General features: G+C 42.4%; 1 protein-coding gene across 7 annotated transcripts in view; it reads right to left on the reverse strand.

Moving 5' to 3' along the window:
* The window catches only part of DMD (dystrophin), a 2,642,350-nt gene that overhangs the window by 58,491 nt on the left and 2,562,830 nt on the right, over nt 1-21,029 (reverse strand). For all 7 annotated transcript variants that reach the window (XM_056556147.1, XM_056556148.1, XM_056556149.1 and 4 more), the window contains 4 exons: nt 7,459-7,625; nt 4,180-4,291; nt 3,248-3,384; nt 1,632-1,670 (listed from right to left, as the gene is read on the reverse strand). In XM_056556147.1, coding sequence (XP_056412122.1) covers nt 1,632-1,670; nt 3,248-3,384; nt 4,180-4,291; nt 7,459-7,625 — 455 coding nt within the window. The remainder of the gene's footprint in view (nt 1-1,631; nt 1,671-3,247; nt 3,385-4,179; nt 4,292-7,458; nt 7,626-21,029) is intronic.

Raw genomic sequence — 21,029 nt, forward strand, 5'->3', positions numbered from 1 at the left:
TTGGATACAGTGGAAACACACGGCTGAACGTACGTAAAGAAAATGCTGATTATACGTGCACTTACTTTCCATTGACATTGGAACCTATGGCGAGAGGTTTACAAGTTTTGCTTCGAAGTCAGTAGGTTCATTACTAAGCAAAACACATTAACCTTGAAAGTTATTCTATTCACTATGCATATAGGCATCGCTAAAGAAAAACCTATTATACTGTTTTATCCTATTGGCTCTCCTTGTACATATTATATGCAACTATGGTGGTTTGTAGTGCTATGGTTTGAGAGCAGCCTATGAAGAAGGTTTTGAATGGCATGTGTTGGTTTCTACACTCATTCTGTTTATTAGTGATGTACTGAATCTTCAGCAGTCAAAAATTACCTTCTGAAAATGGTGCTTTTAGCATTTTGCCGAAGGCAAAATGCGGCCCGATTTCATCAATGGGCGTGGCTTACAGTAGGGGCATGTCTTTATGTCAGTCAGGGAAGGAGCTGGGCAGTACATGGAATCAGCTGAGTCCCCCCCCCATCTCTGGCGTGACACTACAGCCTGGGGATCCAGATGATCCCTGTCCTGAGACCCTGGATGCGGACACTGAGCACAGAGGAACACCCCGCTGGGTCTGGGCTTTTCTCCCCAGTGTACATAGATCTGGGTCAGCTGCAGACTCATACACTGTCAGTACATAGACTGTCAGTACACGCTGGGAGTTGTAGTTAGTTACTAAATAAAACTCCCAGCATGCCCTGACACAGCCTATGGCTCAGCCACAGCCAGCTGACCCAAAACTAGTACTACAACTCCCGGCACTTTTTTTTTTTTTCCTTTTAAGAGGATGGGTCAATGCATTTGCGATTTCAGATTTTGGCCAAGCACAGCCTAAATTTTTGGTTTCTGCCCAAAATTTTCATTTCGCTTCACCACTAGTGCACTATTATTTATGAGACAAATAATGGGGGGGACTCAACCACCCAATCCAAAGCCTGTTAGCATAGGTTTCAGCGAGCTTCCAAGCAAGATAACAGGCCGTTCTATAGTTGCCAAAAATAAATTTTCCTCTATGCTTAGATGGCTCTCATTGTAAGATGCTATTAATGCAAATATGGTAATATAGTTTGATATATTTAAACACAATCTCAGACTGAATACGAAAACCACAGGCGATCATCAGACCTTCTTATATGTAACCAGTAATACTTTTCTGACTTGTATGTCAGATTTCCATAAATCAGAGAATAACATTTTATGACTTCATGGATACAGAGTAACAGCATTGGTGCTGTTATTGCTCACCTAAAAGCCAAGTTACCTCAGCATCTTGGTCCAGCTTAGCTGTAAGGTTAAGAAAAGTTTTACGTATTTGCTTAACAGTCACAGGAATCACAAGAAGGCTCTCTTTTACTTTAGATTACTGACCCCTTACTGACTTTGTGTTATTAACACAATTCACACTAAACTGCCTCGCCTCCAACTTCACTTATCTTCTAACAAAAATGTTCCCAACTATCTTAATGCATTGCATCACAGGCCTGAAAAGGAGGATGAAAATGAACTCATGGATAAAAGAAAAGTGGTATAATAGCACACATGAAGGCGACAGCAACAGCGGTAGCGCAAACATAAAAAGTACTCACGCAGAATCTACTGGCCAGAAGTTGATCAGTGTAACAGGACTGAAAGACAAAAATGGGGAGGTGAAGAGAAAGTAGGGCAGAGAACCAAAAAAATGGAATGAGATTATGATATCAACATAAATGCCAGTAAAAGCAGCCGATGAGGAAAATTTTACATACACATTGAAAAATCAAGAAAAACAAGCTGAACCTGTAAATGAAAAATCAGATAACAAGAAAGCAAAAATGAATAATTGCATTGAATTTTATATTGAATATGGATAACACCGTAGTCTATGAAATATTAATTTGTAGTAAATATTGTACAACATGTATGTGAGTCAGCTAAATAGATTTTAGAGTATGGCAGGATTTTTGGCTCATCTTTTGTGTTACGGTGTATAAGGACATTGGGAATCCATGCAAGCAACAGGACAGATGGCATCATTGAGAGATCACTCTCCTCTTGGAACTCCTGCTATCAACAGGAGGTTTTCTAAACTATTCATGTTAAATGTTATCTTCTTGGCAGATGGGGCAGCAAGCAGTTTCACATTTGCACCTGTCGTATGCCTGATATCGCCATGAATAAATACTCTTTAGATAATAAACGGTTTTTCATGGTTCACTCTTAGGTAGGGGAGACTGCTTTGAACATGGGCTGTTTTGCATTAATTGAGGGGGGGCATAGAATTGTGTCCTTTATCAAAGCCATGCATGCTACTTATGAAAAATCTAGTGGCCAACAAGGGGTTATACAGTATACGAAAAACATAGCCACTCCTGTCCTCAGTTTGTGTGTGGTATTACAGCTCCGTTCCATTTAAGTGAATGAAGCAGACTTGTAATGCCATGCACAACCTGTGGACAGGTGTGGTGCTGTTTTAAGAAGAAAGCTGCTATGTTTTCCTAATCCTGGATAACCCTTTACATTTTTTTTGAATAGCATTAGTTAATTTTACTTTTTTCATTCACATAAGGTTAGATATGTGTTGAAAATTTTAAGTAATGTGAACCATATGAACTAAAGGCACTATTTAACCTTTTTAATGCTGGAATACTATGCACCTTTCCGTAGCAATATGCTGACTTTAGTCAGCTTACAAGCATTTATTAGCCTATTTATAGCTATATGTAAGGAATACATGTTTTTTTTTCTGATGCACTACTTTTGGTTATTGGAGGTAAGTGTCTACATAAATGGCTTTGGACAGCTACAATTTAAAGGGGCACTCCCATGGGTCACTTGCAGAATTCCATAAGTTAATAGGTGTGGTCTCATGAAAGCAACAACCTTTAGAGGCGATAATCTTTATCCTTTCAGAGAAGCCTGGGAATCATATTCTATAACATGGTATATGCCTGTTAAGGAATACTATGTGGCTAGCTATTGGACAACACCATTAAAAAGGGGCAGGGGTGGAGAAGTTTAATAAATTAATCCAAGGACGTTGTGGTGGCTAGTATTTTAATATTGTTTGGTATGCAAGTGCAATAATAATGTTAAAATAATTATCATCAGCTTGTGTTTCCTAAAACGAAAATCCAACAAAAATGGAATATGTTTAATAAAACAAAATTAAACTGGGAGGAAGATGAGAGACATTTTATTTGAAAGCCGAGTGGTTAGTACTCACGTCTCCATGTTGTCTCCTTCCAGGACGGTTTGAACAGGAAGATAACCCATCCTTGGATGTTTTGCAAAATATCTTTTTGTCCTGAATTTATTCTTTAAAACCTTTGCAAAGTCGCGTACATCTTCTCCAGATGTAGTCTGAAAGCAAACAAATCTCTTTGTGGACGTGGGTCTTGATGGCATGAATTAAACAGTACTTGGGTAAACTGTGGCGATGCTTTGAAAGCGCACAGCAGTTGAGAACCAACCGTGTCAAAAAAAGAAAACAAATCCTGCAATGGATTTTAAATTCTGCTTGGCATTCTCCTTGATAAAGTAGGCATTCAGGTATTAAATGTTTTACAGGAAAGCGCTTGGCACCTACCTTTATTTAGTGGCTTATGACAATGGGATTTAGCATTTCTTAGTTCCTTTTATTGTATTTTAAAGTTCAAAGCTAAATTAAGTCATGGATTGCAGTTTACTAAGCCAAAAACACTGAGCAAAACAAAGAACCTGGTGCAACAAATGTTTTTAGTCATTCACTTCACTAGCTAAGAGGGGGCATTTGTGATAAATAGCGCTATAGGTCTTTTATTTTAACATGAACCACATCATTTCATTTGCAGACTTCAGTTTATGCTTAAAGGAGTAGTGACTGCTTAAAAAGATTTACTTCTTCTAACTAACATTTACAGAGAAACGTCATTACTGTATTACCTGCTGTGTAACAAAGTATTCTATTTTATTATAAACTAGTAAATTTATAGCCGATCACTATTGGTTTCTTTTGACAGAGCTGAGCGATAACTGCACAAACCTATCCCTCTGATTAGTATGGATATTTTAACATGTCCAGACATAGATGTTAATTGAAAATATACTATTTAAGGCTTAAAAGTGTGTGGGTATAGATATGTATTGGAATAAACAAGTTCTCATCCATAGACTTACAGGAGTGCAATATTCAACCATTGGATAGTGCATTTTGTGTCCTTTTGCAACACGACCAGAAAAGAAGCAACTTTGGCAGATGTCATAGTTAAAGTGCTTTAAACTTCTGTACCTAAAGGAGAAAAGGGATAAAAATAATGTTACATTTATTTAAATATGTCCAGAATGAAACCCTTAAATATGCATTTCAGGAAAAACAAAACCAATTCCTTTTTAGGAGAAACCATAATATTATGCCAGTTGCTTTAGATGTTTGAATCCACAGTCATCTAGATTCCTGTTTTCTACACATTTCTGTTGTCATTCTCTTGTGGTTGCCACCATTTGTATACAAGAACAATCATGTACAGAAGAATACTGACCAGCTGATGGACCAGACTTCCACTGCTTAAAAACAAGGCCATCAATCATATTTTCCCAGTAAACTGCTTTAAAACATTGTTTATTTCCCAGTGCCTGGGCTGCAAAAACTATAAAAAACTAAAAAAAAAAAAAAAAATGTAATTCACCTCTCTACGTTCCCCCTGTCCTCCGATGCTGGTCTTCTTCCTGGTTCCTGGGCTCGGTGACTCATACTGCACTCAGCGTATCGCCAGCCGCAGTGACGTCCCACTTCGGCCAGTGATAGGCCCAGCGCACTGTCATGTAAAGAGCCCGGGCAGCAGCGAGAGATAAAAAAAACTATGTGCAATTGTGATATCCTTGTGCAAGGCAGCACACACAAAAGAAGCAGACCTTGCAATGCTCCACAGAAAACTGAACAGTTTTCCATATCACTGTTCTTCTACTACAGTAAACCACACAAAACTTGACTATAAAAATTTTTGGAGCCCTGTTGAGTTCAGGGGTAAACTGAATAGTCAGCTAAAAAGATAAAGTTAATACGATTGAGCTGGGCGAACATGAACAACTAACTGCCAGACACTTTAGGCACAGTTTACCTCTAGGGAAACAGAATTACACAGTAAACAACATGTCTAATTTTGTCCGCTTGAAACCAGCCGAGCAATGGTGTGGTAGCCCAAAGGACATTCGATTGCTGGCAGGATCCCCTGGCACATATTTAATGTGCATGTAAAAAATACAGACTGTGATGAATTTACACAGAAATGTTGTGTATCTATGAAAATGTAGGTTTACGCCATGAATTATTTGACAGATCTGTCACTGATGTGGCCAACTCTTTTACTGAACAAGTCCATAGACTATCCATGTAAACACACTGGGGTAGTGAATGACAGAAGGCTCAAACAGCTGATACATGGAATAGAAACACATTGCCGCTACTACGTAGTTTGTCAGCCTTTTTTTCTTTCTTTCAATCTATATTATACAATTGTACTTTGGGCCACTCCAACACTGTACTGTGGTTTAGATGTGAATGAGTACATTATTGACTTTGTGAAAAACTTTGTGACTGAGTGCTTCTAGAAGACTGAGCTCTGTTGTATGGAAAGAGCCTACTTATTTGTATGCCTACACAAATGGCGCGCACATTGGGCTGTCAATCATAGCTACTATAAACAATTGTCCCGAAAGATCAACTCTACATGCAAAAATCATTGTACATCACCCGGAAATGTTCATTACCTGTTGCTGAAAAGCCCTTTCCTGCTGTTCTATTTTATGGTGCATTTCATACTTGTCTGCGGAGAACAATTCTATTTAGTATTTTAGCACAGCCGAGGTGCTTACTGGATTTTTTGTGTGATACTCTGGGAGTGAATAAAAAACTGCCATTTTCTCTCAGAAGCAGTAATGATTTCACAGTCTATTGGTTAAATGTATTTTGTATGAATTCTACAGAGAAGTTTACAAACCATAGAGCAGAATATGGAGCATTTGCAAGGTAGCTTAGATTTTTTCCTTCATGTTTTCTTTCAGAAACCCATTGAGATGGATTAACCATGGTAGTTTGTTATGGAGGAAAATAAAGAAAAAAAATAAAGTGGATGCATAATTGATGAGGAAGTAGTGCTCTGGGCGGACGGAGGAGGAAGCTGGTTTTTCTGATTAGCGTACATATATATCATATAAACAAGTCTGTGTCAATAATGTTTTTCACATACATACATTTTTTATAAATGAGATCAACAGCAAATATTTTTCAACTAGGCTGGGGGGAGGGGATTACTAGATGTTCTGGAAATCTTATTCCTCCTCCTTCATGGAACATAAAAGTTTTATGGATATTAAGACAAAACGTACTCTTGGCAAAAGAAAATCCCTTTTGAGTATCCGATTACTCGCCTACAAATGCTACACTTTATACTGCTGTTGGGTGGTCATGCAATTATATAGAGTTTGTAATATACCTTAGGAATTAACCCTCTACTTTGCCTCTTTTTAGGCTATGTTCACGCGGCAGAATTTCTGCATGGAATTCTGCATGAAAATTCAGCAGTAAACTCTGCAGAAATGAATTGCCCATTCACTTCAATGGAATTCCTGCAACAGAAATTCTGCTGTGTGAATGTGACAGCGGAATTCCATTCAAGTGCATCGGCTGTAAATTCATGCTTAATTTTCATGCAGAATTTCATGCAGAAATTCTGGCGCGTGGACACAGCCTTACTCTCAATGGTAATTCCCACAATTAATGGAGCACCATGTCTCACCTCTGAACGCTGCTTCTCCCCCGCTGAGTGCTCCAGAACACCAGCCCTCACCTTCCGAGACAGCCATCTGCTGCTGAACAGTGATGGCCCGCTCAGCCAATCACCTGCTATGACAGGGTCCCATTCAGGGACATGTAATTAGGAGGCTGGGGGAGCACAACTCATGTTCAGGGACATGGGAATTGATAGGCTAAAAGGGCGTAAATCATGTTTAGAGACGTGCGATTAGGAATCTCCTATTCACACCTTTTTGAGACTAGCATTAACAATCCATTTTGCAATAACTTTTCTGCTTATCTCACTATTCATTAAAGGAAACAAATAGTAAACCAATCAGATTGCATCTTCCATTTTTTTTTTTAAAGGCCTCTGAAAAACAAAAGCTTAAAACTGATTGTTTGCTAAGGGCAACTGCTCCACTGTTACTTTGTACAAGGTTTGATCTTCCCCAATGAGTCTACCAAAAAAATAAGGTAGGCGCCAACTGTTGTCATACTGCAATATTTATCAGAACTTATACCCTGAAGTTAGGTTCTAAATTAAGTCCATTCTAAATTGATCTTTTTCAGTGCATTTAGACAATGGGTAAACTTACTTCAACCCATAATTCAGCTGCTTAGAAAACACTAGCCTATGCATACTTAATGTAAAGTTGTCTTACCTGAAACCGATGATTGGACATTCTTTACATATATTACACTTGGCTTGGTGTTTGGCAGTTTCAGCAGCAGCAACTCTGTGAAGCACCGGTAGCCAAACCATCGACTGAGGCTCCAACCTCATCCAATCCAGAAACAAAGCTGCCTCAATTTCCGGCTTATTGTTAGCCTAAAAGATCAAATACAAAATGTTCTGTAATTATGAAAGAAGAAAACATTTCGTAAATTTATAAAAAGCTGATAGGAAAGATAGAAGATCTTGGAATTTTAAACTCTGCAAAAAAGCTTGGTAAAATACTAACAATGTGACTGCTGAAAAAGAAAGGGTGTAACCACATACACACAATCAGGTTGCACTGCGGTTATGTTGCATTGCGGTTGGCAGTATACAGTAACAGCTCCTGAAATACTGCCGTTAACCTGAGATTTTTAAATACTTTCCAGCTGTTTAGCAATTATTTATATGGAACTTGTTCATTAGTTTGATTTGCTGTTTCGGTGTCTGCTTGAATAGTGCCCAACTGCACACAGATCAGCAGAAACGATGATGATGCTGTGAAGATCTGCATGTAGATGCACACACAACAACCACCCAATCAATAGCACAAATATTAAAATGCACCATTAACACAGTAACTCATCTTTTCCATTAATTACTACCAGAAGCTCACAAGCTGCGGTTACAAACCGCAATGCATCTACAATGCAACATGATCATGTGGTTCCACCCTTACAATTCTAAATGGATTTCTTCCAGAGATCAAGTTTTAGTCTCCTCAAACGCATACAGCATATAAAAGAAAGTTCTCTTCTAATCTTTAATAATTACACATACAAAGTCCCCTATACTTGATGCACTCAAGAAAAGGTAAAAACTGTGAGTCTTGAATATCTTATGAATGTTTCATTTTGAGCATTTTTATTATTCCATCATCAACAATGTACACAAGAACAACTACCTAGAATGACACAATCCAATTCAGGAATTGCATATATGTATCTACCAGTTTTCACCGGAGCAGAGTTGCACACTGGTAGGTTAATTGTCTTCTGATGGAAGTGGCCCTCATGTGTGTCAATGTGTTGGTGTTCAGAAAATTACATAAATCCCAAAGGGCAGACACAAGCGAAGGAATGAATTCTCCATCCGCTGCTGAGTAATATGTCTATGTTATAAATAGAAATAATATGTACAGAAGCGGTAGATAACATCTAGGAGCTAATCAGAGACAGTCTCACCACCCAACTCATATCCGGAGTTCTCTCTTATATCTCCCTTTCACCCATATCACAATCATAGTCTAGGACAGAGTGGTAGCAAGTCTCACCTTTAGCCGAGGCCAAGATTCAGCTCTTTGTACTACACCTCCATCCAAATACACTAACCAAGGCAGAGTGGCTTTCTGATGCCCTCTGGCTACTTGCATGATCTAAGAACCTGAGATATGAGTAGTTATTTAATTCTTTAAGCTGTTCAGAGGAGTTAACAAGTCAAAGGTTAAAGGGGTACTCTGGTGGAAAATTATTATTATTATTTTTTTAAATCAACTGATGCAAGAAAGTTAAAACAGATTAGTGATTTACTTCTATTAAAAAATCTTAATCCTTCCAGTACTTCTTAGTGGCTGTATACTACAGGGGAAATTATTTTCTTTTGGGATTTCTTTTCTGTCACGGCCACAGTGCTCTCTGCTGACACATCTGTCCATGTCAGGAACTGTCCAGAGCAGGAGAAAATCCCCATACCAAACATATGCTGCTCTGGACAGTTCCTAAAATGGACAGAGGTGTCAGCAGAGAGCACTGTGGTTGTGACAGAAAATAAACCCAAAGAGAAAAGAATTTCCCCTGAAGTATACAGCCACTAATAAATACTAGAAGGATTAAGATTTTTTTTTATAGAAGTAATTTACAAATCTGTTTAACTTTCTGGCACCAGTTGATTAAAAAATAAAAATAAAAAGTTTTCACTGGGGTACCCATTTTAAAAGAACCGGTTACATTGTACATGCAGTCCTATGTGTGGGCGTCATGTTATAAAGCTTGAACAACTGAGCATATTGATATACCATATAGTTTTGTAGGAAAAGTTCCAAGAGTCCGGGGAGCGGTCTTATTATTGCCAGACATATCTCTGCATTACAAGAGATTTCAGGTCACAGCACCGAGACTGGAAGCTCAGATTCTTGAATAGGACTGCTGTTTATTTAGCTCCCCATAGTGCAACCTTTCAGCATTAAACTTCCTTTATCAAGCATGTGATCAGAAATTTTTTATATGTGCATCTGGACTGGAGTTTCCCGATGATCACAGGCATGATGGAGAAATTCAATCCTGTCTTCTCTTTATCCTTGTTCTGTATACATTATATAGTTATATAGGAAATGGCTGTTTGTCTGACTGAGTAGTACTGTTCACTAGATTCCTAAGCACAAAAAGAGCTGTGTGGTAGACCATCGGTGTATGGAGGGACCACGGGGTGTAGTGGTGGAAGTGGTGGGGCCAGATGGTATTAACCCCTGGGGCAAGATGTTGTTAAAACCTAGTGTTTGTGACTCCAGGATGTGGTTGTATGGTGTAGGGCACCGCCGACAACCAACCCAAAACGGCATACATTAAAGGAGTCCAAATCAGGTTTTAAAGCAACTGAAACTTTACTGAAGGCAGTATAACAGTCTTTACAGATAGCCAACTTCCACAGAGGTGACTGGGACACAGGGAACCTCTCAGCCTTGCTTGGACTTGTAGAGGTAATAATGATGATGCAGGCCACTGTGCTACTGTTATGACTTTGGTAGGGACAGTAGAGACTTGACTTTTAGACATAGAAGACTTACAGATTAGATGTGGCTGCAGACTTGTAGGCTTTGGCCTAGTTGTACTGGACGGAACTTGTACAGGACTTCTGCTTGCTTTAAGGTCCAGGAATCAAGGGAAAGAGAGAAGTCCTAGTGTGGAGACTACAGCCCTTTATATATCAAGAGGCTGGGCTATACCCATTGGTAGCTGGTTGCCTGTGGTTACCTGTGCCTCTGGAACTCTGGGTATCAGGTGATCACCTATCACATGAGCTTAAGAAGGTCCTATACAGTTTAAACATCCTAATAACCTCTACACATAGTGTATATTCACTGTAATAAATGTACATAATTAATATACAATAATAATGACCTAGGGGGATCCTGCAGGAGAGTCCTGTGGACTTGAGGGACTTTACCTGAGGGGACTTTAGGAACTGTGCAGAACCACGTTCTGTACCGGGACACGACAGCAGAGATGTGAATTACTAAAGTTAATTTTAGAAAAAAGCTGCTTAAAGATGCTGGAACATTGCATTTGTAAAACCAGTCTAAAAAGGGCCATACATACAAACTCAGTATAGTGGCACACCGAGTTGCTGTGGTTTCATTTTATGGCACTACAGTCAACTCCATGTACCCCCCCCAAACAAATCCTATAATCATGCACCTGATGTGCATATGCTTATTTTCTTTTTGAACAAATTCAGTAAGAACACTACAAAACTAAGAAGAGTTAGAGTAGGGCCCCACATACATTAGGGGCTGCTGCATTATGGCTTTATACAGCAATGGCAAAAGCTATTAGACCAATGTATGTTCAGAATATGTACCTAAATCCACACAATCTGCTACCAGTGCATGTGAATGCAGAACACACCACTGTAACAACAACAGCACGGTTGCCATAAATATACTTTGTTTTAGACACTGATACAACATAACTTAACCCTACTGCTACTTTAGTAATTTCCACTGCATTTTTATAGCTTAAAGGGATACTCCACCCCTAGACATCTTATCCCCTATCCAAAGGACAGGGGATAAGATGTCAGACCGCCAGGGTCCCGCTGCTGGGGACCCCCTGGATCTATCATGCAGCACCCACCTGTAGAGGCTTCCGGAACCGCTGGAGGTCCTCAGGCTGAGTCCATCTCGACCACTGGGACGGAAGATCGCGACATCACGACTCCGCTCCCGTGTGACGTCACACCCCGCCCCTCAATGCAAGTCTATGGGAGGAGGCGTGACAGCTGTCACACCCCCTCCCATAGACTTGCATTGAGGGGCGGGGTGTGACGTCACACGCTGCGAAGTGCCCCTCAATTCAAGTCTATGGGAGGGGGCGTGACAGCTGCCACACCCCCTCCCATAGATTTGCATTGAGGGGCAGGGTGTGACGTCACAAGGGGGCGGAGTCGTGATGTCACAATCTTCCGTCCCAGTGGTCGAGATGGACTCAGCCTGAGGACCTCCAGCAGTTCCGGAAGCCGCTACAGGTGGCTGCTGCATGGTAGATCCAGGGGGTCCCCAGCAGCGGGACCCTGGCGATCTGACATCTTATCCCCTATCCTTTGGATAGGGGATAAGATGTCTAGGGGCGGAGTACCCCTTTAAGAAGACTATAACATCAAAAATGGTACGGCACTCCAAATATCCAAAAAAAGAACTATTTATTTCCACATGTCAAACAGTGCAACATTTCAGCCCCTCAATGGAGCTTTTTTCAAGCAAGTTTACCTGGTCTGTAGAAAAATCATGATGTTCAACAGGCTATTCATCATGATTTTTCTACAGACCAGGTAAACTTGCTGATTGACCTCCTGGGGATAGTCCTAACCAGGAACTACTTCAGGTTCAATGAGCAGTTTTACATCCAGAGCGTCGGGACTGCGATAGGGTCGAACGTCGCACCGACGTATGCGAATATGTTTGTCGCCCATCTAGAGGAGGATGTCGTCTTTGTATCCCACCACTTCAGCCATGTGCTGGGGTGGTGGCGATACATCGACGACATCTTCCTCGTCTGGTCCAGTGATAACATCCAACTCCAAGCCTTTCATGACTTTTTGAACAATGTACATCCAAACATCCAATTCCCATTAACATGTTCAACCTCTGCTGTCCAATTCTTGGACACCTTGGTAAGCATTGACGGTTATTGTTTAGTTACTGACCTGTATGTAAAACCCACAGACAGTAACCCAATACTGGAGGTACGACAGCCAACAGCCTAGGCATATGCTTAATTCACTACCCACCAGCCAGATGTTAAGGGCTAAATGGATAGTCAGCTCTGCTGAGAAATTGGAGAAATTGGAGCCAGCCCTTACCCAGATGGCTTCGAACTTCACAGAATGTGGCTATCCCCAGAACCTGGTAGATCAGTGTAAAGATAGGATCCCACACTTGGATACCAATATGAGTGATACACGTCAGAAGAAGAACAAGCCCCCTCGCATTGCCTTTGTTTCCACCTTTTCAGGCGTCTCGGGGAGAATGTCAGGTATACTGAGGAGACACTGGCATATCCTCAAAGACGGTTACTAAAAGATCACAGATTTTCAGTCTCCTCCCCTTATGTCCTATCGCAGACCGGGCAACCTTAGGGACAGTCTGGTGAGAGCAGACGTGCCACTACAGGGCCCCAGACAAGGATATATCACGAGTGCCAACCCTGGATCCTTCTCATGTAGATCTTGCATAAATTGTCCCTTTATGCAAAAGGGGTCTAAATTCATCCACCCCACCACTGGAAAATAATTTTCACTAAAACACTACTTAACATGCAATTCTACCTATGTGGTTTATGCCCTTTGGTGCCCCTGCAAATTGCTATATATATAGGGGAGACAACATGGGATTTTAAAACTAGAATAAATCACCATAGGTACACGATTAGGAAAGAGAGAAAGTACCTCCCAGTCGCTAAACATTTTGATGATGCTGGTCACACTGAAAAAAACATACGTTTTATGTTGATAGATCACATCCCTCCACTAAAGAAACGTGGTGACAGGGTGAGCCTGTTGAAAAGAAGAGAGCTCAGGTGGATCTATACTTTAAATTCCCTGAAACCAGCAGGTCTCAATACAGACTACAAGATTAGCCATAAAATCTGTAACCCCTGAATAACTATAGGTATCTCCTGATGTAATATAAGTAACAGGATGTCTCTGTACCCCCTGATGTAAGTTGTAGTACTTTTTTGTAATTTTCACGTGTGTAATCATATTCTTTTCCTTCTACAGTTGGAGATGGAGAGTGGACATGAGGAACGCTGTCGGAAAAATTATTTATTATTTCTGTCCCATCAAGTCATTATACCTGTGCACCCTTTGATGCTCGGGCAACAAGCAGACAGCCAGGAACAAAGATGGGATAGTGGATGCCTGGATGACCCACACAAGTGAGTTGGACCGATGTGCTGTCGCTCGGATGGTTGCCCACCAGGACTGACACCAGATCGGGTAAGTCTAGAAGAACGAGTACCGTTCTGTGACAACCACCCCTCAAGATGGGTGATCCCCCACCCCCACGATGTGCTGGGTATAACCAGTGAACGGCTGTACAGAAGCTTGTGATGATACCAGTTAGTAAGGTGCTGCCAGGTTCCAAGATGGCGCACGCCTGGACAGCACAGAAGGGCGCATGCGCGAGCGGCTTCACATGGACCTTTTGCTTACGTACGTCACTTCCGCCTCCAGACCGGAAACTGTGCAAACGCCATTGCACCATACTCCGCACAGCGTCACCACCAGCTTCGGTGTGCGCCACATGTGCCGGGACTCCGCCTCCACCAGAAGGTACACTCATCACGCTATTATGCACATTGTCTTTATGCACTCTATGAATACAGTATTTAAGTTTGTTATGGATTTGCTGTTTTTTCATACGTGGCAGACATCTGATGTATATGCAGTGTTTGTAATTTGTCTGTCCACCTATGAACATACTGTCACTGCTCTTGTTTTGAAATTAATTTGTAAACAAATGACGTCACTAATTGTGTCACACCTGTATGATATAAATATCACACACCTTGTACTTATCACTGCTTGACAAAGGCCTTGTGAGAAGGCTGAAACATCGCAACCTCTGATGTTTTGGTGAATAAAGCCACACATTCACGTAGGGTCTGGAGTACTGCCGTTTTTCTACATATTCATTTGGGACTTGGGACTGAGTCAACCAGCTAGCACCACAGTCAACCCGGTTGTGCTGCCCGCTTTTCATATATATTATATATATATATACACATATATACACACACACACACACACACATATACATACATATATATATATATATATATATATATATATATATATATATATATATAGCAAGAGGAGAATACAGCAGCACACTGCTAGCACAAAGATATAGATGAAACATGAGTATATAGACGAAACATGAGTATATAGATAGAACATGAAAAGCTATACAGCTGTAATGCAATAAATTAAGATATGAAACTATGAAATTATGAGGTACTTGGCTTGCAAATTTGGCGCCAAATAGCGTGGACCGTCCCACCACGGTAAGGTGACCTCATTCTATTCGCTATTTGGCACCAAATTTCCAAGCTGAGTACCTCATAATTTCATAGTTTCATATCTTCATTTATTGCATTACAGCTGTATAGCTTTTCATGTTCTATCTATATACTCATGTTTCATCTATATCTTTGTGTTAGCAGTGTGCTGCTGTATTCTCCTGTTGCTGTATATTTAGCCCCGCAGCCTGCACCTGCAAGCCAGGTTTTTACAATAGTTTGGATCAATAGTGCTGGCCAATTTATTCTTTGGTTGTATTACACATACGGGGGAGTGGCTACCTCCATGTTGGCTCCTGCACCCCACCCACCTCTATTAGGTGTATATAAGGTGCCTTGGATGTTTCAGACCTTGCATGCCTGCTGTACTGTTCACATAGAGGCATATTCACAGTGTAGGGTCCGTCCCAGAATGAGGTCACCTTACCGTGGTGGGACGGTCCACGCTATTTGGCTCCAAATTTGCAAGCTAAGTACCTCATAATTTCATAGTTTCATATCTTCATTTATTGCATTACAGCTGTATAGCTTTTCATGTTCTATCTATATACTCATGTTTTATCTATATACTCATGTTTCATCTATATCTTTGTGCTAGCAGTATGCTGCTGTATTCTACTGTTGCTGTATATTTAGCCCAGCAGCCTGCACCTGCAAGCCAGGTTTTTACAATAGTTTGGATCAATAGTGCTGGCCAATTTATTCTTTGGATATATTATATATATATATATTTTTTTTTTTTTTTTTTTTTTTTTTGTGAATGCTAAACAAATTAAATAGATAGCACATGAAATAGTCTTGATTGTAATGACTATAAATGAGTATTTTCTTTTCTTCTCTCGCACAAAGACTTAGAAAAATAATTTAATGCAAATTAACCATATTATTCTAGAATATGTGAACAGGAGATAAATTGTCACAATATAAAAATAGGACTGCATATACATTTCCAGACACACTGAACTACTTACTCATTAGAGGGATGTTTATCTACAAAGATTCTGATTCCTCAAGAATCAATATTCCAGTACATTAATGGAGCCTCTGATTAATATGCATTTTTTAATAGGAAAAGATGCATTCGGCATTGAATAGTGCACTGCATGTTACAACTAGAATTAGAATGAGCAGTTAAAAGCATCAGGCCGCCTCGTGGTAATCAGCATAAATTAGGGAGACAGAAAAAGGCACACTGAGAGCTTCAAGTCACTAAAACTATATATCTGATTTATTTTCCAGCCTATAATCAATGTTAATTTGTTAATTGTCATAAAGGCAGAAGGCTGATCCAACATATCTGTGTAGTCTGCACAGTCAAATAGATAAGCCCGGTGGTGATTAGCACTCGCAGATTGCTCTGAATCACCAGGAACCGTCTGAAGATTTAAAGTCACAAGACTCCAACTTGGTCAAGGGCATTATTGGCTTTTTTATAAAGATGATCATCCACTCCACCTACCAAATTTGGAAAGATCGGGCGATCTCATCTACTGGGACCTCCTGACTTTTCTCAGGAGATTTACAGGAGAGGGCATGGCCTGATGCCAAAACTTGTCATAAGTTATGTCAGAAATCTTCTTGCGTAGATTTCTAAGTCAGGCACATGAACTGTAAATAAGATGTGCCAAAATGACTTAAGAGGCTTTTTTAAGAGGCGTGGCCTGGATGCCGTTGTGAGAGGACGCGCGTGCTAGGAGCTCCCGCTGCCCTGCCATTAAAGGGGTACTCAGGCGCTAAGACATCTTATCCCCTATCCAAAAGGTATTGGTATTCGGTCCCTGCGGTGTCCAGGCTTGTGGGGTGCAGCTGTTGCTCCGGTGCTTCTGAGAGTCTCCGGTGGCTGCAGTCAGAGCCAGTTCTCTAGACCTCATGAATGTCCCAGGGGTGATTCTCCTGATCTGCCTCTGTCCTTGTTTGAGGGGACTTCGGCCTCCCAGCAGCAACTATCACCTGAAAGGCCTGTCTACGATGCTACAGCTATGGATTATCGGTTCTGGGAGCTATTGGCTGCCTTTACTTCCGGTCAATCCATTATGGTGACCAAAGTTGATGAACTGCGGCAGGAGTTCGTTATTCTGAGACATGAGACCCAAAAGTTACATGAGCGCACTGAAGAGGTGGAGCGCAGGGTCTCTACGCTGAAGGACACTGTCCATCCCTTGCCGAAACGGGTTGAATCTCTACAACACCAAGTTACGGAAGTTTTTAGCCAAATGGATGACATGGAGAACTGCTTGAGGTGCAATAATATTTGTCTTGTGGGCCTTCCTGAAAATGTGGAAGGGAATGACCCCGTTATTCCTCGAAACATGGCTGAAGGAGATTCTTCCAGTGGACACCTTCTCTCCTTATTTCTCCGTTGAACGGGCTCATAGGGTCCCAGCTAGGCCTACTCCTCCCAGGGGTCCTCATCATCCCTTCCTGGCTAAACTTCTACACTTTAAAGGACAGGGATGCTGTTCTCCGCAGTGCGTCTCAAGAGAGGTCATTTGCGAGGGAAGCAGAGTGTCTTTCTACCATGACTTCTCTGTGGAGCTCCGTAAGCATCCAATGCAGTTCACTGAGGTCTGATCGAAGCTGTGTGCCAAGAGCTACTGCTACTCAATGCTGTATCCTGCCCATCTCTGAATGGTGGATGGGGCCTCTACTAAGTTCTTCACCTCTCCGACTGAGGCCCTTCATTGGGTTGATGCAGCCCAAACTGTCAGACCCCCGGACTGACCTGTTCATGTCTGCTCTCCCGCATTGCAATTTAGATAGCTGTTAAGGAGATAGGTTCCTTTGGGCCTCCATAGGTTCCAGCTCTCCTAGGGCCTCTCTGGGTAATACTCTTAGTTACCGGCCAATTTAGGTTGCGGTGGGGTGGCGGGAGAATTCTTATACTTGTTGTTCAGGTTTACTTAGTTTTGATGCCCGCAGTAGTTTTATTAAGGGAATAGGTCTGCACTGTGTTAGGAAGTAGATGTTTTACTATATCCCGTTTAGTGTTAGACAGGGATTTCTTGGGATTATTATGGTTAAAGGGGTACTACCGTGCTGACAATTTATCCCCAATCTAAAGAATAGGGGATAAATTGCCTGATCGCGTGGGGTCCCGCCGCTGTGGACCCCCATGATCTCGCACGCAGCACCCCGCTCTCATCAGATCCCAGAGCGAACATCTGCTCCGGGTCTGATGATGGGGCCGGTGATCATGACGTCACAGCTCCACCCCCGTGTGACGTCACGCTCCACCTTTCCACGAGACAGCTGTCTCTCCCCCTGCCATAGACTTACATTCAGGGGGCGGAGCGTGACGTCACATGGGGGCGGAGCTGTGACATCATGATACTCCGACCCCGTGATCGGTAGTCATCAGACCCGGACCGATGTTCGCTCCGGGGCCTGAAGAGAGCGGGGCGCTGCGTGCGTGATCGCGGGGGTCCCCAGCGGCGGGACCCCGCGCGATCAGGCAACTTATCCCCTATCCTTTAGATAGGGGAAAAGTTGTCAGCACGGTAGTACCCCTTTAAGCTTTGTTCCATTTGTTTTATGTCTGTGCTCTGTCTGTCTTTATGTGGGTTGTGTGGTCCCGGGTCCTGGTCCTCCCTTGCTTCCTCCTGCTTATCTCTATGGTCATCTTTCGTGATGGGGACCCTAAAAGGTTGTTAGTTGGAATATCTGGGGGCTTAACTCCAAGTTTAAGAGGGCATTATGTTTAGACTTTGTGAAACATCACTCTCCTCATATTATCTGTTTGCAGGAAACCCATATTACGGGTCAGAAGGCTCTCACCATGAAACGAGCATGGATAGCACGAGGCTATCATGCCTCCTTTTCTAATTATGCTAGGGGTGTCTATGTTTTAATTAATAAGTCCTTGCCGTTAGTTGTTTCCCAGACAGCCTGCGATCAATTTGGAAGGTTTGTAATATTGCACTGTTTCATGGGTTCTTTCTCCTTTGTTCTTGTCTCCGTTTATGTGCCCCCTCCATTTCAGTTCTCTGTGTTAGAGTTGATTAGTAACAAACTGTTGTCTTTTCCCTCTGACCCTGTCCTTTTTATAGGAGATTTCAAGGGGGAGGTGAGCGTTTGAGGCGGCGTATATTAGAGATCCTTTTCCTGAAAATGAAAGGGTGTGGGCCAAGGCTCAGAGGTCTTTGTTGGTGGTTCAGAAGCATAGAGTCCAGCTGCGGGTGGTGGATAGGGAAGCTGCCCTATTTGAGTTTGGGGACAAGAATGGGAAACTGTTGGACTATTTAGCGAGGGCTAGTCATCCTGCTGCTTATATCCCTTGTATTAGGGGTGTGGATGGTTCTGTAGTGTCTGACCCCAGATGATTCATTCCGTCTTCAAGGACTTTTATTCCTCCTTGTATTCTGCCCCTCCTAGGCCCTGTCAGGGGGAAATTGTGTGTTTCTTACCGGAGCTATCCCTTCCCAAGCTTAGTTGCGATCAGGCGGAGGCGCTGGATGGCCCTTTTGGAGTTAGAGGAAGTAGGACAGGCTATTCGGGATCTTCCCCATGGGAAAAGCCCGGGTCTGGATGGGATGGTTGGCGATTATTATTGGATGAATGAGGAGCGCTTGGCCCCTATACTCCTTAAATTATTCCATTCGCTGGCTGCTGAGAAGTCTCTTCTAGATTCTATGAGGGAGGCGTTGACTGAGTTCTTCCCAAGCCTGATTCTTATAGACCTATCTCCCTTTTAAATATTGATTTAAAATCCTGGCTAGAGTCTTGGCTACTCGCCTGCGTGGGGTCAAATGCTCCATCATTCATCCTGACCAAACTGTTTTTATGCCGGGTAGAGCTACTGACGTGAATGTGAAGCGCCTCCAACTGAATATTACAGGGGTGGGGGAGGGCTTTCCTACTGGAGTGATAGTAAGTCTAGATGTCTATAAGGCCTTTGACTAGGTGGGGTGGCCCTTTCAATGGGAGGTTCTGGGTGCATTTGGGTTTGGTCCCCGATTCTGTGCTTGGGATTGGTTGTTATAAGATAGCCCTAGGGCCCGCATTCGCACTAACATGGATGTTTCCGCTCCCTTCCCAATGGGTGGTGAGACGAGGCAGGGGTGTCCACTTTCTCCATTTCTTTTTGCTCTCACGGTGGAGCCTTTGGCGGCAGCCATCTGTAAAGACCCTACTATCTGTAGCCTCCCCAGTGGGTCTATTGTAGAGAAGGTTTCCCTTTAGGCGGATGACACGTTGTATATTTGGCAGATGCGGGAGGTTCTCTCCTGTCTTTAAATGGACCTACTGGACCGGTTTTCGTGCTTACATGTAAACTGGGCTAAGTCCTCTTTGATGGCGCTTTCACCCGGGGTCCTACTCCCTTCCTCTCTTCCGGCTGGGGTACAACTGGTCTTCTGTTTTAGATATTTGGGGTGGAGGTTACTGCATCCCTGACTGATTATCTCTCCCTTGATTTGTATCCGCTCTTATGCTCCACTGTGGAGCGGTTAAATGCCTGGTCCTCCCCTCCCTCTGTCCCTAGCTGGCAGGATCAATAGCTTCAAAATGATTTACCTTCCTAAATTCCTGTACATTTTTCACTTAGCCCCTCTGATTCCCTCAAGAAATATTTTAGTGTACTATGCAGTGCTCTGGGATCCTTCTATTTGCAGGGTAAACCTCCCAGACTTGGTCGGGCTCTTCTCCAGGCTCCCAAAAGATATGGCGGCTTAGCCGCCACTGACGTATGCAACGTGGTGGATCGATCTGGATATGTCTAACTCGGCAACTGCCCTGGCTGGAGCGCTTACGGGTTCATATGAAGCTCTCGCTAACTCACTCTACAGGTATCACTCCTCTTTTTTTCTTCCCCTGCTAACTATAGCAAAGTGTGGTCCTTGGTGTCGAGCAAATTTCCACAGCCTCTGGTATCTCCTAGAGCACCCTTGTGAGGGAATGTACATTTACCTCACCTGCATGGATTACAGGAGGCCGGTTTTTTGGGGTACTCATGGAGTGAAATTTGTGAACCACTTGTTTGCGGAGGATCAGGTTCTTTTATCCTTTTCAGACATGAAGGAACGTTATGGCATCCCAGGAAATGCCTTCTTTAGGTATCTTCAGCTGAGGCATGCAGTTCAGGTGCAGTTTGGCTCCCTGATGTTTACTCCTGCATTTTTTGATGTGGAGCTTCTCCTGGGCACCACGGATCTTTCTAAACCCCCTTACTCAGTCTTATGCTCCCCTCCAGTCGCTGGGGCCTAGCCCTTTCTCACAGGCCTTT

This window comes from Hyla sarda, chromosome 2 (genome assembly GCF_029499605.1).
Source record: "Hyla sarda isolate aHylSar1 chromosome 2, aHylSar1.hap1, whole genome shotgun sequence".
In the NCBI taxonomy this organism is placed as follows: domain Eukaryota; kingdom Metazoa; phylum Chordata; class Amphibia; order Anura; family Hylidae; genus Hyla; species Hyla sarda.